The sequence below is a fragment of the Hyla sarda genome, chromosome 6 (assembly GCF_029499605.1).
Source record: "Hyla sarda isolate aHylSar1 chromosome 6, aHylSar1.hap1, whole genome shotgun sequence".
In the NCBI taxonomy this organism is placed as follows: Eukaryota; Metazoa; Chordata; class Amphibia; order Anura; family Hylidae; genus Hyla; species Hyla sarda.
In genome coordinates this window covers 32119140-32132026 of record NC_079194.1, presented here as the reverse complement: position 1 = coordinate 32132026, position 12887 = coordinate 32119140, and the positions used below count along the sequence as shown (strand labels likewise).

At 45.0% G+C, this 12887-nt stretch overlaps 1 protein-coding gene across 1 annotated transcript in view; it reads left to right on the top strand.

The window, feature by feature from the left end:
• ASPM (assembly factor for spindle microtubules) overlaps positions 1-12887 on the top strand; it is a 92818-nt gene that overhangs the window by 40644 nt on the left and 39287 nt on the right. Inside the window, exons 15-19 of the mRNA XM_056523443.1 lie at positions 289-493; positions 1056-1204; positions 1904-2032; positions 4710-4904; positions 7588-12081. Of these exons, the coding sequence (XP_056379418.1) occupies positions 289-493; positions 1056-1204; positions 1904-2032; positions 4710-4904; positions 7588-12081 (5172 nt within the window). The remainder of the gene's footprint in view (positions 1-288; positions 494-1055; positions 1205-1903; positions 2033-4709; positions 4905-7587; positions 12082-12887) is intronic.

The window sequence follows — 12887 nt, the reverse complement described above, 5'->3', positions numbered from 1 at the left end:
AAGAACATGGCAAAAGTTTTCTTTTTCTTATTAATAGGTACACTTTAAGTGGAGAGAGAAATAATAAATAAAAATGGTGTGTGTGTGTGTGTGTGTGTATATAATATTATACATATATAATATATTAGATATTATTGTATATATTTATATATTATATTGCTTATTTAAATTATGTTGTTGTTGTTGTTGTTGTTGTTGTTGTTGTTGTTGTTGTTTGTTTTATATAATTTTTTTTTTTTTTTAATCAAATAAAAGTTTAACCAACTGACGTCTTATCATTTCTGGCAGATTGAAAACTTCACTGTGTCCTTTTCTGATGGCCGGATATTCTGTTACCTCCTCAATCATTACCACCCGAGTTACGTGCCAGCCGATACTATACGTGAGCGAACAACTCAGACCGTGGAGTGCAGTAGAACTGGAACCATAGGTCTGAATTCTTCCTCGGACTCCGACAGCTCTTTGGATATGTTGCCAGCAATGTATGATCAAGGTAACCTGTGTTTTGTATAGGACTTTTATTACCGTGCTTGTTAATGAAAAGAAATGAGCAAGAATTATTAGGAATTCACAAAATTTGAATTTGCTGCAGACCATTTGCACCAAGAGGCTTGTATAGTCACTTTGATTTGGTTGCCGTTGTAGTGCACTGAAGACTTTGCCTACACAAGTTTGCAACTAATCTGTCCAGTGTGAACTTGCCCTTACTGTCTTAGGATATGATCACATTAGGGAATTAGCAGGAAAAATGTCTCACTTTATTCCTCTTGGGACGTGCCCCTTTCTGTTCCATGGTAAATGGAGCATAAATTATGTGGACTTTGCACTTATTTCTGCGTCAGTTTTCTTCGGAATAAGTGTAGAATAAAAGGGTAATTACACCATATATACTGCCTTGCCACTAATTAAAATATATTGATAGTTATCCTGTAGGCTTACAGTACATTGGTGCACTGGGGTTGGTCACCTGAACCACTTCTGTCTTCTCCTGTTCCACCGCCAGACCACTGAATCAGCTGCCAATTACTAACTTGGACCCGTTTTTTCCCCTCCAGGTTCTGCATCGTCTTCAGCTTTGTTTGAGGAGCTGCTAAAGAATGAGAAGGCAAACTTCAGTCTGGTGCAGAATGCTGTATCCGACCTTGGAGGAATCCCTGCGATGATCCATCACTCTGACATGTCTAATACTATACCAGATGAAAAGGTATGGGAAACCTTTCATAATGACTGACAGCGAGTTCACTTGCTTTAAACCCAATACAGGGGGTTATAGTGTGGGTGAACCAGATTACAATGAGGTATCGCTTATCTGGATCTGAAGTCCTATTCTGGAGATGTACCCACTGTAATAACCGACATTGTTAATCTAGAAATGGCCAATTTACATAATGGAGGCAGGACTCGGCATACCTTGCATGCCAGGTCCCACCTCCATAGTGTAAAGCTGTCTATTTACATAATAGCAATAGAGGCTTATACAATGGGTATCTCCAGAGCATAGTCTTGTGGACCGGTCTACAAGATGATGGCTGCGATTGGCGTGCATGTGCCATCTACAGCCAATTACCTAGTACTTAAGTCCAATGGACTGTGTATAACAGGCATAGGCAACCTTCGGCACTGCAGATGGTTTTTGACTACATCTCCCATGATGCTCTTTGTCAAAATGCTGCAAAAGCATAATGGGTAATGTAGTCCAAAACATCTGCTGTGCTGAAGGTTGCCTATGCCTGGTCTATAAATTATCGAATGCCCCCAAAAATTCATAATTTCTACATCGCAAATATAACAGAAGGGCACAGCATCTGTTACGTGATTTTATTACATTGCATTAAATCCTTATAAAAGCTTGTAAATCTGAATTTATTTTTATTAAAGCTAATGTTTTTTTTTTCTTTTACAGGTTGTGATCATCTACCTTTCATTTCTTTGTGCTCGGCTTCTGGATATTCGCAAGGAAGCTCGGGCAGCCAGAGTCATACAGGCAGCTTGGAGAAAACACAGACTGGCAGCAGAAGAACAGCTGCTACAGGTAGGGGCTCATATGAGTAATACATAGATTTATATTAAGACCCAAAAGTTTTATTCCTTAATAAGGAACCTGTCACATTAAAAATACAGACTATAACAGAGCACCTGGCACTGCTCAGGGATTTGTAGATAGCTGTATGACTGTCGGGGGATAGTGCTGGTGTAACGGTGGTGCTCACGCTAATGCAGTTGCTGTCCAACAAATTCTCCAAAATAAGAAAAGAGGCGGATCACTCAGCGCTCCGATGCTGTGCACTTTATCAAGAGATGAATACAGTGGCTACACGCGGATAGATGTAAACGGCAAGGCAAGAGGTGTTGCGGATCCCCGTCTGAAGCCGTTTCATGCCCCCGGGGCGTTTCTTCAGGCCCGGAATTCCGGGCCTGAAGAAACGCCCATGGGGCCTGAAACGGCGCCGTCGCTTCGGACGGGGCTCCGCAACACCTCTTGCCCTGCCGTTTACTTCTATCCGCGTGTAGCCACTGTATTCATCTCTTGATAAAGTGCACAGCATCGGAGCGCTGAGTGATCCACCTCTTTTCTTATTTTGGAGAATTTGTTGAACATTAAAAATACAGTCCTGTTTGTTGGCTCAGTGGTATAGAGCAGAAGGAGCTGAGAAGAAACAGTGTGTATGTGTGTGTATATGTGTATATATATTATATGGCCTTAGGTGTTCAATGGGTGGTCCTAATTAATACTTAACAGCCTCCCCTTATTAGTGGGCATATAAAGGGAACTTTCAGTGATTTTGATTAGGACCGCTCACCGGACTCCTAAAGACCAGAATCAAAAGATGTATGTAATTAATTAATTAATTAAATTATGTTTTAGTTCTTGCAAACAAATATATCTGCTCAGCTTCCTGCTCTACAGAGTGAACTACATTTTTAATGTGGCATATGGTCCCTCAAGTTACATTGAGTTACAATATTTAAAGGGTAGCTCCCACCATCCTCTATTTTTTTTCTTTTTCTTTCTGTCCCTGCCTATTGCCCATCTATCCCTAACCCCCTCCCTGCCTTTATATATTTTTTTATTATCTTAAAAATGGCATTTTGTCTGCCTGGTAGTGTGCTCACTACCAGGCAGACTTACCCAGCAGGCACCACGTCACTGATGCCTGCTGGGGGCCGACTTCCGCCCTTAGTTCTCCTGACAGGGTGCCTCCAGCTGTTTCACCACTACAACTCCCAGCATGCCCTGACATCTATTTGCTGTCAGGGCATTCTGGGAGTTGTAGTGGTGAAACAACTGGAGGCACCCTGTGTTGGAAGACACCCAGCCCCTGACCAATATCGCCCCTCCCCCCCCCCCCCCCCCCCCTCACCTGTGCCGGACCATGAGCGGGGGTCCGTAGCAAGCAACAAGCGTGTGCCCGGCTTCCTGTCATGCCCGTACACTCTGGAAACTGTCTCTGTTTCTGGAGGATTGACAGGAAGCCGGGCACACGCTTGTTGCTCAGTGTGTGATGGGCCCTCCTGTAAATGGCGCCCCTCTCTCCGTATAAAGCGCTCCCCCCGGTAATGACAGGACACAGCTGCGAGGAGCAGTGAGGAGGCGGCGTATCCCAACTGGAGCCACGGCTGTAAGAGAGGTAAGAGCCACATGCCTCTCTGCTGCAGGGAGAATATGCAGCAGGAAGGCGGCCAGTGTGTGAGTCCAGGGAGCCAAGGCGCAGCCCTGGATTTCACTGTGCTCGCTCAAATGAGACGAAATTCTGTAGTGACGTCACTGCCGAATGCATTCGGACACTAGGAGGGCGACCCCTAGTGGCCGAATTTAAAAGTAATTTTAAACTGGTTTAAAATAACTTTTTTTAATTAAACTATATTAGAGATATGTTGTAGTACTTAAGTACTACAACATATCAATTTTTTTATTTCATAACCGTGCCCATTTAAGTATTTATATTGAGTTACAAGATTTAACACACAATGGTCTTTTCTGGATTATTGTAACTTGAACCTATACACAGCATACAATTCCAGAAATAGCCCAGATCCGTGGCTCGTGTGAATGGGCGAAAGATCTGACCAATCAGAGTGGGCATTTCACTAGTAAAACCTCTGTAATATTTAAGTACATGCACTGATTTGCTGTCTAGTAGCGCCTCCCTATAGTATAGTGCGGTACTGTTCTGCCCTTTACCTTTACCAGTACTAGTTCCTTTTTTTGGCACCAGGTGAGGGCGGCTCCATATTGTATCTCCGGTGCACTGCGTACTGTACAGGACCCTGGAGAAGTTTCTGTCTATGTATAAATTGATTTATAGAGTCTAGCACAGTGTTTTCCACCTAGTGTGCCTCCAGTTGTTACAAAACTACAACTTCCAGCATGCTTGGATGGCAAACAGCTGTCCGGACAGGCTGGGAGTTGGTTTTGCAACAGCAGGAGGCACACTGGTTTGTAAACACTGCTCTAGGAGCCATTTATGCTGCCTAGCACTGTCCGTGAAGCAGAGGAGCCTCTTGGGTGATTAATCTTTTTCTGGATTTCCATAGTTTTGATTTCAACATACAATGTTTCTCCTGGAACCAATTCATATTGTAATTTGAGGGACCACTGTACTGAAATATGCTGAAGGTGCCCATAAAAACAGTTGGACGTAACTAGGAGTTTGGGTATTTTGACTTAATGACTCTAGATTTATTTCCCTCCCATTTTGATTTTTCAGAAAAAGCACAATGCAGCCTGTGTGGTCCAGCGTGTGGTGCGCAGCTTCCTGTCACGACGTCGGGTTCTGAAGAGAACAACCTCTGCCGTCCTTATCCAAAAGTGCTGGAGAAGATACCAGGCCTATAAGGAGTTGGTGAAATTAAGAACTTTAAGACGAAAAGAAATAGAGACTTGTGCTGCTGTAGTTATTCAGGTGCGTAAAAAAATGTTCTTCTGACTTTATTTTTTTTTTGTGTTTTTGAATATTATTCACTACATAAATCCATAGGGCAGGGCTTGATTTATCAATCTAGGAGCCAGCAAAAAAGAGAGGAGGCATGATGCATCAAGTCATGTCATTTTACACCACACGTCATATGATCAGTCATTGTCATCTCATCTCCCTGATAGCACAATCTGTGTCAGTCATTAGTATCCCCTCATCTCCCCCGTGTTACAGGTATTAGCTTCCCATTTTCTCTGTCATTCATTAGTGTCGCCTTATCCCCCCGTGTCAGTCATTAGTGTCCACTCATCTCCCAAATGGGTGTCACAGGCATTAGTATCTCCTCATCTTCCCATGGTCTTTAGTGTCCCCTTATCTCTCCTTGCCAGTCATTAGTGTCACATTATCTCCCAGTGTGTCAGTCATTAATGTCCCCTCATCTTAAAAATAAAGTAAATAAATTTAAAATAAAAAATATATATCTTTTTGCGCTGGCGATGGAACCCCTGGCGGCCACTATCCGTGCCTCTCATGATGTGACGGGTGCGAGGATAGGCTCTGATCACTATAAACTCAGTTCATTTGCTGTTGATTTGCTCCTTACCATCACCAACCCCCTTGTATCCCTCCCTAATCTGTTCAGTATTCTCTCTCGCTTTTCAGCCCTTTCGGGCTTACGGATCAACAACTCCAAATCAGAGACCCTCTATCTCCATCTTCCACACCCCACACAAAAGCTAATTAATCTGAACTTTGGCTTCCCAGACTCTACTTCTAAACTTTCCTACCTGGGCACTATCCTTACCCCAACTATCTCTACGCTGTATCAGGCTAACTATCCTCCGCTTTTCCAGTCTATCCGTTCTGACCTTCGCTACTGGGACCTGCCTTTTCTGTCGTGGTTAGGGCGGGTTAAAATGGTTGTGCTCCCCCGTCGTCTTTATCTATTTCGTTCTCTCCCTATCCCAGTCCCGCCTGCTGATCTCCGTGCTTTGCAGAGAGATGTGTTTTGTTTTATTTGGCGTGGAAGGGCCCCCCCGTATTCCGAGGAAAATTATGTATCTTCATAAACGTTTGGGTGGTCTGTCTGTGCCAAACTTTACTAGGTACTACCATGCAGCTAGGCTAGCTCAGCTTATGTTGTTTCATGCCCCCTCTGGTGCTCCCCTGTGGGTATGCCTAGAATCCTCTCTCACTTCCCCGTATTCTCCTTCCACTCTCCTCTGGTCTATACCATCTGTCTCCCGTCTTCTTCCTTCTTCTGCTTTGTTGACTCTATACTCTGTCTCTTTGGCGAAGGGTCCGTTTTAAGTTTTCTTTGCAATCTGCTGATTCTCCTCTCACCCCTCTCTGTCATAACCCCTTTTTCCCCCCTGGTCTACATACAACCCCATTTGCGTGGTGGACACCTAATAATTTTAGGTATCTCCATGACTTTTTATCCCACAATAAGTTGACGACGATGGAGGCATTCATATTACAGCACTCACCTCCTGGCTCTGAACTCCTCCGTCTTCGTCAAATGTTTTCCTTTTTGTCCACACTGTCCCCTCCTTCTAATACTGTCTCTTCATCCTTCTTTGAATCTACCGCCCTATATTCACCTCTTCGCTCCGGTTTGCTTTCCCTGGTCTATGCACACCTGAACTCTCCCCCAAAAGATTGCAAACTTCCCTTTTATGATACAATGGGAATCCGACCTCCATGTTACACTCACACCTGACAAGTGGCAGGCAAGTTGCGAGACTCTTACTAAAGGCAGCTGACAGGTATCTCTTACTGAAACTTCCTTGAAAATTCTACATAGGGCCTATTATGTCCCCTCTAGGCTCCACGCCATTTATCCTACGGTCTCCCCGCTATGTTTCAGGGGCTGCCCCCTGGCGGGGAACATGTATCCTATCTGGTGGTGTTGCCCGATTGTCAGACAGTTTTGGAACTCTGTAATAGCTCTATTGAGAGTTGTGTGTTCCTCTAGATGCCCCCTTCAACCTACCTTTTGTTTGCTGGGGGCCCATCCTACTAACATGCCTAACAAGATCTTCCGTCTAGCGCAGTTTATCCTAATAGCTGCACGTATACATATTGCTACTTGTTGGAAACAACCGTCTTTGTCCTTACAAAGGGTGGTGGATCGGGTTAATGTTATTATGTTGGCGGAGAAACTCAATGCTATTATAAAGGTTGCGGTGGACAGGTTTGAGTCTGTATGGTCCCCATGGATCTCTTCCTCATACTCCCCAGACGTTAGATACCCATTCTCGCTGTATTAGTCTCCCTGGCACGCCCTTTGCTATTTTACTTTGTGTCCTTATACCTGATGTCTTGGCATACCTATGTTCGGTTATTTATGTTATTTCACTATTATTGCTTTGACACCCGGGCTGCGCCCCGGGAAATTCAAGGCTTTGTCTAGCTATCTTGAACCACAATAAACTTGGTTTTGTTTGTTGCTAAAAATAAAAAAAATATTTAGCTCTGACCTGTGGTGCGGATTAATTCATCCACATCATATCACTTTCTGTTTTTACCTCTTTCAATGCAGCGAGGTGAAATCTACCGTAAATCCTCAGCACAGTCTCCATGTTGTACATGTAGTGTGCGAAATCTAAGCTTCTGGTTTTTTTTTTTGTGAAGTACAAAAAACTAAACATTACTTTTTGTTTTACAGAAACGCTGGAGAGGTTTTGCTGCTCTAAAATACTTCAGATCCCTTAAGGCACACGTAGTCCTCATGCAAGCAAGAGTCCGAGCGAAGATTGCTGTGGCTTCATACCAAAGGACGCTGCATGCTGTGAGGGTCATTCAAGATCATGTTCGCTCTTGGCTATTGGCTACAAAGGAGTGTAACCATTATTGTCGCCTAAAAGCTGCTACTGCCGTTATCCAGTCTGCTTATAGGAGGTGGAAATGTGACAAGATGAAAAGGGAGAATAAAGCTGCATTGGTGCTTCAGAAAGCCTACAGGAGATGGCGGGAGCGCAAGCTGGAAGCCAAGACAGATGCTGCCATTATAATTCAGTCACAGTACCGTATGTTTAGTCAACGGCACAAATACCTGACCTTGCGGGCTGCCGCCCTAAGGATACAATCACTGTTTAAAATGAAGCAAGAACGGAATCGTTATATTGTCCTGAAGCAGAAGGTTTTAATTTTACAAAGACTAGTTCGAGCAAACCGCTTAATGCTTGAAGAGAGAAAATCGTTCTGCAGGAAAAAGGCCGCCTGTGTTAGAATACAATCCGTCATAAGAGGATACCTGGTGAGAGAGAGAATGAAGGTGTGCAATGAAGCTGCAACAACATTGCAGGCGTACTACAGGATGCACAAGGCAAGAAAGGAGTATCTCGCAACTTACAGAGCTGCCGTGGTCCTACAGAGGAGATTTCAGGCTCACAATGACCGTGTGCATCATAGGAAAACTTTCTTGCTAATTAGACAGTCTGCAGTTCAGATACAAGCAATCTACCGGGGGTACATAGTGCGTAAAAGATTGGGAATTCAGCACGCCGCTGCGATGACCATACAAGCAAACTACCGACGTTGTAGAGCAAGGAAGCATTATCTGAACATGCGGCAATCTGCGCTTACTATTCAGAGTTGGTACAGAGGTCAAAAACAAAAAAAGAAAGATATGCAACATTTCCTAAAATCTAAGAAGGCCATTGTGGTTATACAAAGCTCATACCGGGGCTTTAAAGTGAGGAGGCAACTTCGCAAGCAGAATGCTGCCACCATTGTCATCCAGTCTGCGGTCAGACGGTACCTTGCTCAGAAGGGGTTTGAAAAGATCAAGAAGGCGACCTTAACGATCCAGCGGCGCTATCGGGCTGTACTGACTGGTAGAAAGGAAAGGCAAAAATACCTTCAGCTATGTCTGATGGTAACAAAGATACAAGCCATCTGGAGGGGCAGAAAAGATAGACTAGAGATTCTGAGGTTGCACAAAGCAGCAAGTCTTATGCAATCCTATTACAGAATGCATGTCTGCCAAACCAAGTATAAGACCCTAAAGCAGGCTACTGAGCTCATTCAGATGCGCTACAGGGCTTACCTTTCACAGAAGTGTCAGCGATCCCAGTATTTGAGGACAAAAGCAGCCATTACAGTCCTTCAAGCTGCCTATAGGGGGTGGAAGACCAGGAAGAGTATTTTAGATCTTCACAAAGCAGCCTGCACTATTCAGGGATACTACCGCTCCTACAGAATAAAAAAACAATATCACAAATGGAGGATGGGCACAACCACAATACAGAGGTGGTACCGCACAGCCATAGCTGCTCGGAGGCAAAGAACAGAATATGTTCAGCTCCGGAGGACGGTGATCAAACTTCAGTCTGTCTACAGAGGGAGGAAAACAAGACAAAGAGTAATGCAGATGCAAAAGTCTGTAACTTTGATCCTGTCCATCTATAGGATGCACAAACAGAGAGTAGAGTACCTGAAAATAAGGCAGTCGGCTGTTGTGATCCAGCAGCGATACAGAACAGTACTGCAAGGCAGGAAAGTGCAAGATGAATATGTGAACCTAAAGAAAGCTGCGTACACTGTGCAGGCGGCCTGGAGAGGAAGAAGTGCCAGGAAGCGGATCGGTCGCATGCATGTGGCTGCAGCTGTGATCCAGTCGCAATATCTAATGTTCAAACAACGATGTTACTTTAACAAGTTAAGACGGGTCACTATAGCTGTTCAACGTCGCTACCGCGCCTGTCAGGAGAAGAATAAACAGAGGATACTGTACTGCAACATTAGACGTGCTGCTTTATGCATCCAGTCATCTTACCGGACAATGCAGCTGCGGCATCAATTCCAAGCTAAACGCTGTGCAGCCAGGATCATCCAGTGGGCTGTCAGGTCACTTATAGAAAGACGCCGTTTTCTAGCGCTGCAAAGGGCAGCTGTAATTGTTCAGAGAAGAGTTAGGTTAAAAAGACTTGGCGATCATCATAGACAAGAGTTCATAAAGTTAAAAAGGGCCGTTCTGGTTTTGCAAGCTGCGTACAGGGGTTTCAGAGAGAGGAAGAAGCTGCAGCATATGCACTCGGCCGCCATAGTCGTCCAAGCCCTCTTTAGGATGCATAGGACTAAAAAGTATTATAGGAATCTAAAATGTGCATCAATCACAATACAGAGTCATTACAGGTCATATAGATCTGCTTTACATACTAGAGAAGAATTCTTAGAGTTACGAGAATCTGCAATAAAACTTCAGGCTGCTTATCGGGGTGCGAAGACGAGACAAGCAATAACTAAAATGCACAAAGCTGCTTCCAAAATCCAGACAGCATACAGGATGTATAGAAGCAAACAGAATTATGAACAGACTCAATGGGCTGTACGGGTGGTGCAGCAGAGATACCGGGCAAAGAAGATGAGGGACTTTGAAGTTTTGCGCTACTCTTTCATTAGAGATGCCACCATCTGTATCCAGGCCGGTTGTAGAGGTTGGCTCGTCAGAAAAGAACTCAGAAACCAGAAAAGAGCAGCTATGATCATCCAGAGACAATTCAGGATGTACGTTGAACGTAGTCTGTACCTGGAATTAAAGGAAACAACCATTCGCATTCAGAGACTTTATAGAGCAACTGTTGCTACACGCAGACATTACCGGAACTATCGGTCAATGCGAAAAGCAGCATCTCATATTCAGGCTTATTATAGAGGATATAAAATAAGAAAAGAGCTTGGTCATAAACACAAAATGGCAGCAAAAATACAAGCTTATTTCAGGATGCACAGAAGTCTGGTTGTGTATAGGGCTCAGCGTGAGGCAGCCTGCAAGATCCAGATGTGGTACCGCTCAGTCATCGAATGTCGCCGGGTACAAGGGCAGTTTCTAAAGATGCGTAGCTCAGCTGTCACAATTCAAGCAGGATTTAGGGGAGTGAGAGTTCGCAGAAATATTAATGCAATGAATAAAGCTGCCACTGTCATCCAGTCTGGTTTCCGCATGTACGTTTATCACGCATACTACAAAAGTCTGATAAAAGCCACCAGAACTATACAGCAACGATACAGGGAGAAGAAGTCAAGGGACCGAGATTTGCATTTCTACCAAACCACAAGAAGATCTGCAGTATTGCTTCAAGCAGCCTTTAGGGGAGCAAAAGTGAGAAGACAGATAAAATGCATGCACCATTCGGCCACAAGCGTCCAGAAGTGTGTTAAAGCCTATCTGCAAAGAAAGGAATATAGAAAACTGAGGGCTGCGACAGTGAGTCTCCAGAGACGATATAGAGCGTTGATTCTCGGCAGATCTGAACGTGGGGATTTTCTTAAACTTCGGAAGTCTGCAGTTTGCATCCAGTCCGCATGGAGAGCACATAAAGCCAGGGAGAGAGTGGAGCGGAAAAAACAAGCAGCGGTAGCGATCCAGTCCTATCATCGTATGTACAGACAAAGGAAATCCTATATCACCTTGCAACAAGCAGCAAGGAGAATTCAGTCACGATTTAGAGCAAACTTGTTAAGAGATGAAGCTGTCCAGCAGTTCACGAAACTAAGGAACGCAACAAGGTGCATACAATCTGCATTCCGTGCCATGAAAAGGAAAAAAGAATTGAGGCAGACGGAAGCTGCTCTGGTAATACAGGCCACTTTCAAGATGTATCGGAAAAGAAAAACCTTCTTACAGATGAAGTCTGCAGCGGTGGCCATCCAAGCCGCCTTCAGAGCCTATCTGGTCAGGAAAAGGCTCAAAGTAATGGAGGCATCTGCTCGCTGTATACAGAACTGGTTCAGAAGATGTCTCCAAGGTCGTGTGCAGAGAACGCGGTATCTATCGTTGAGGACCTCCGCTATAGTAATCCAGTCAGCGTTCAGGGGGTTGCAGGCACGAAGGATTGTGCGCCAAGAAAAAGCTGCAAGAAAAATACAGGCTCACCTACGTATGGTTGTGTGTCGGAGGAGGTTTGTGCTGCTCAGAAGATCGGCTGTGACGTTGCAGGCCCTCTACAGGATGCACAGAGAGATGACGCTATATCATGAGGAGAGAACCTCGGCTATCCTCCTCCAGCAGCGATACAGATCCCTTATTCTTATGAGGCAGCAGAGGATGGCTTACCTGGAGTTCAGGAGAAGAGTGATCTGTCTGCAGGCAGCAGTACGAAGATATTGTGCTCAGAGGAGGTTTATGAAGGCTCGGTGTGCTGCCGTAATAATTCAGGTGGGTAGCTATCAATGTAAAAATCTATTTTGTAGAAAAAAAGATATTGTTCCAATGTATTTTAAAAAAAAATAGAAATACAGTGATCCCTCAACTTACAATGGCCACAACATACAATAGTATCAACATATAATGGTCTTTTCTGGACCATTGTTACTGTATATACTCGAGTATAAGCTGAGTTTTTCAGCTCGATTTTTCGTGCTGAAAACACCCCCCTCGGCTTATACTCGAGTGAACTCTCCGCCCTCAGTGGTCTTCAACCTGCGAACCTCCAGATGAAACCTCTGGAGGTCCGCAGGTTGAAGACCACTGCGGTCTTCGACATCATCCATCCCCCCCTCACCCCCTTTAGTTTTGTACTCACCTCCGCTCGACAGGACGTTAGGGTGCGTTGGTCCGGGCCATCTGTGCTGCAGGACCGTCCGGTGGGAGGGATAGTCGTTCCGGGCTGTCCATCTTCACCGGGGGGGCCTCTTCTCCGTGCTTCGGGCCCGGCTCCGGAATAGTCACGTTGCCTTGACGACACCGCACAGGGACGTTCATTAGCAACGTCCCTGTGTGTTGTCATCAAGGCAACGCCTCTATTCCGGGCCCGAAACGTGGAGAAGAACCCCCCCCCGGTGAAGATGGACAGCCCGAAACGACTATCCCTCCCCACCGGCAGCACAGATGGCCCGGACCAGCTCACACGAATGTCCAGCTGAGCGGAGGTGAGTACAAAACTAAAGTGGGTGAGAGGGTGGGGGGCTGGATGATGTCGAAGACTGCAGTGGTCTTCAACCTGTGGACCTCCAGATGTTTCA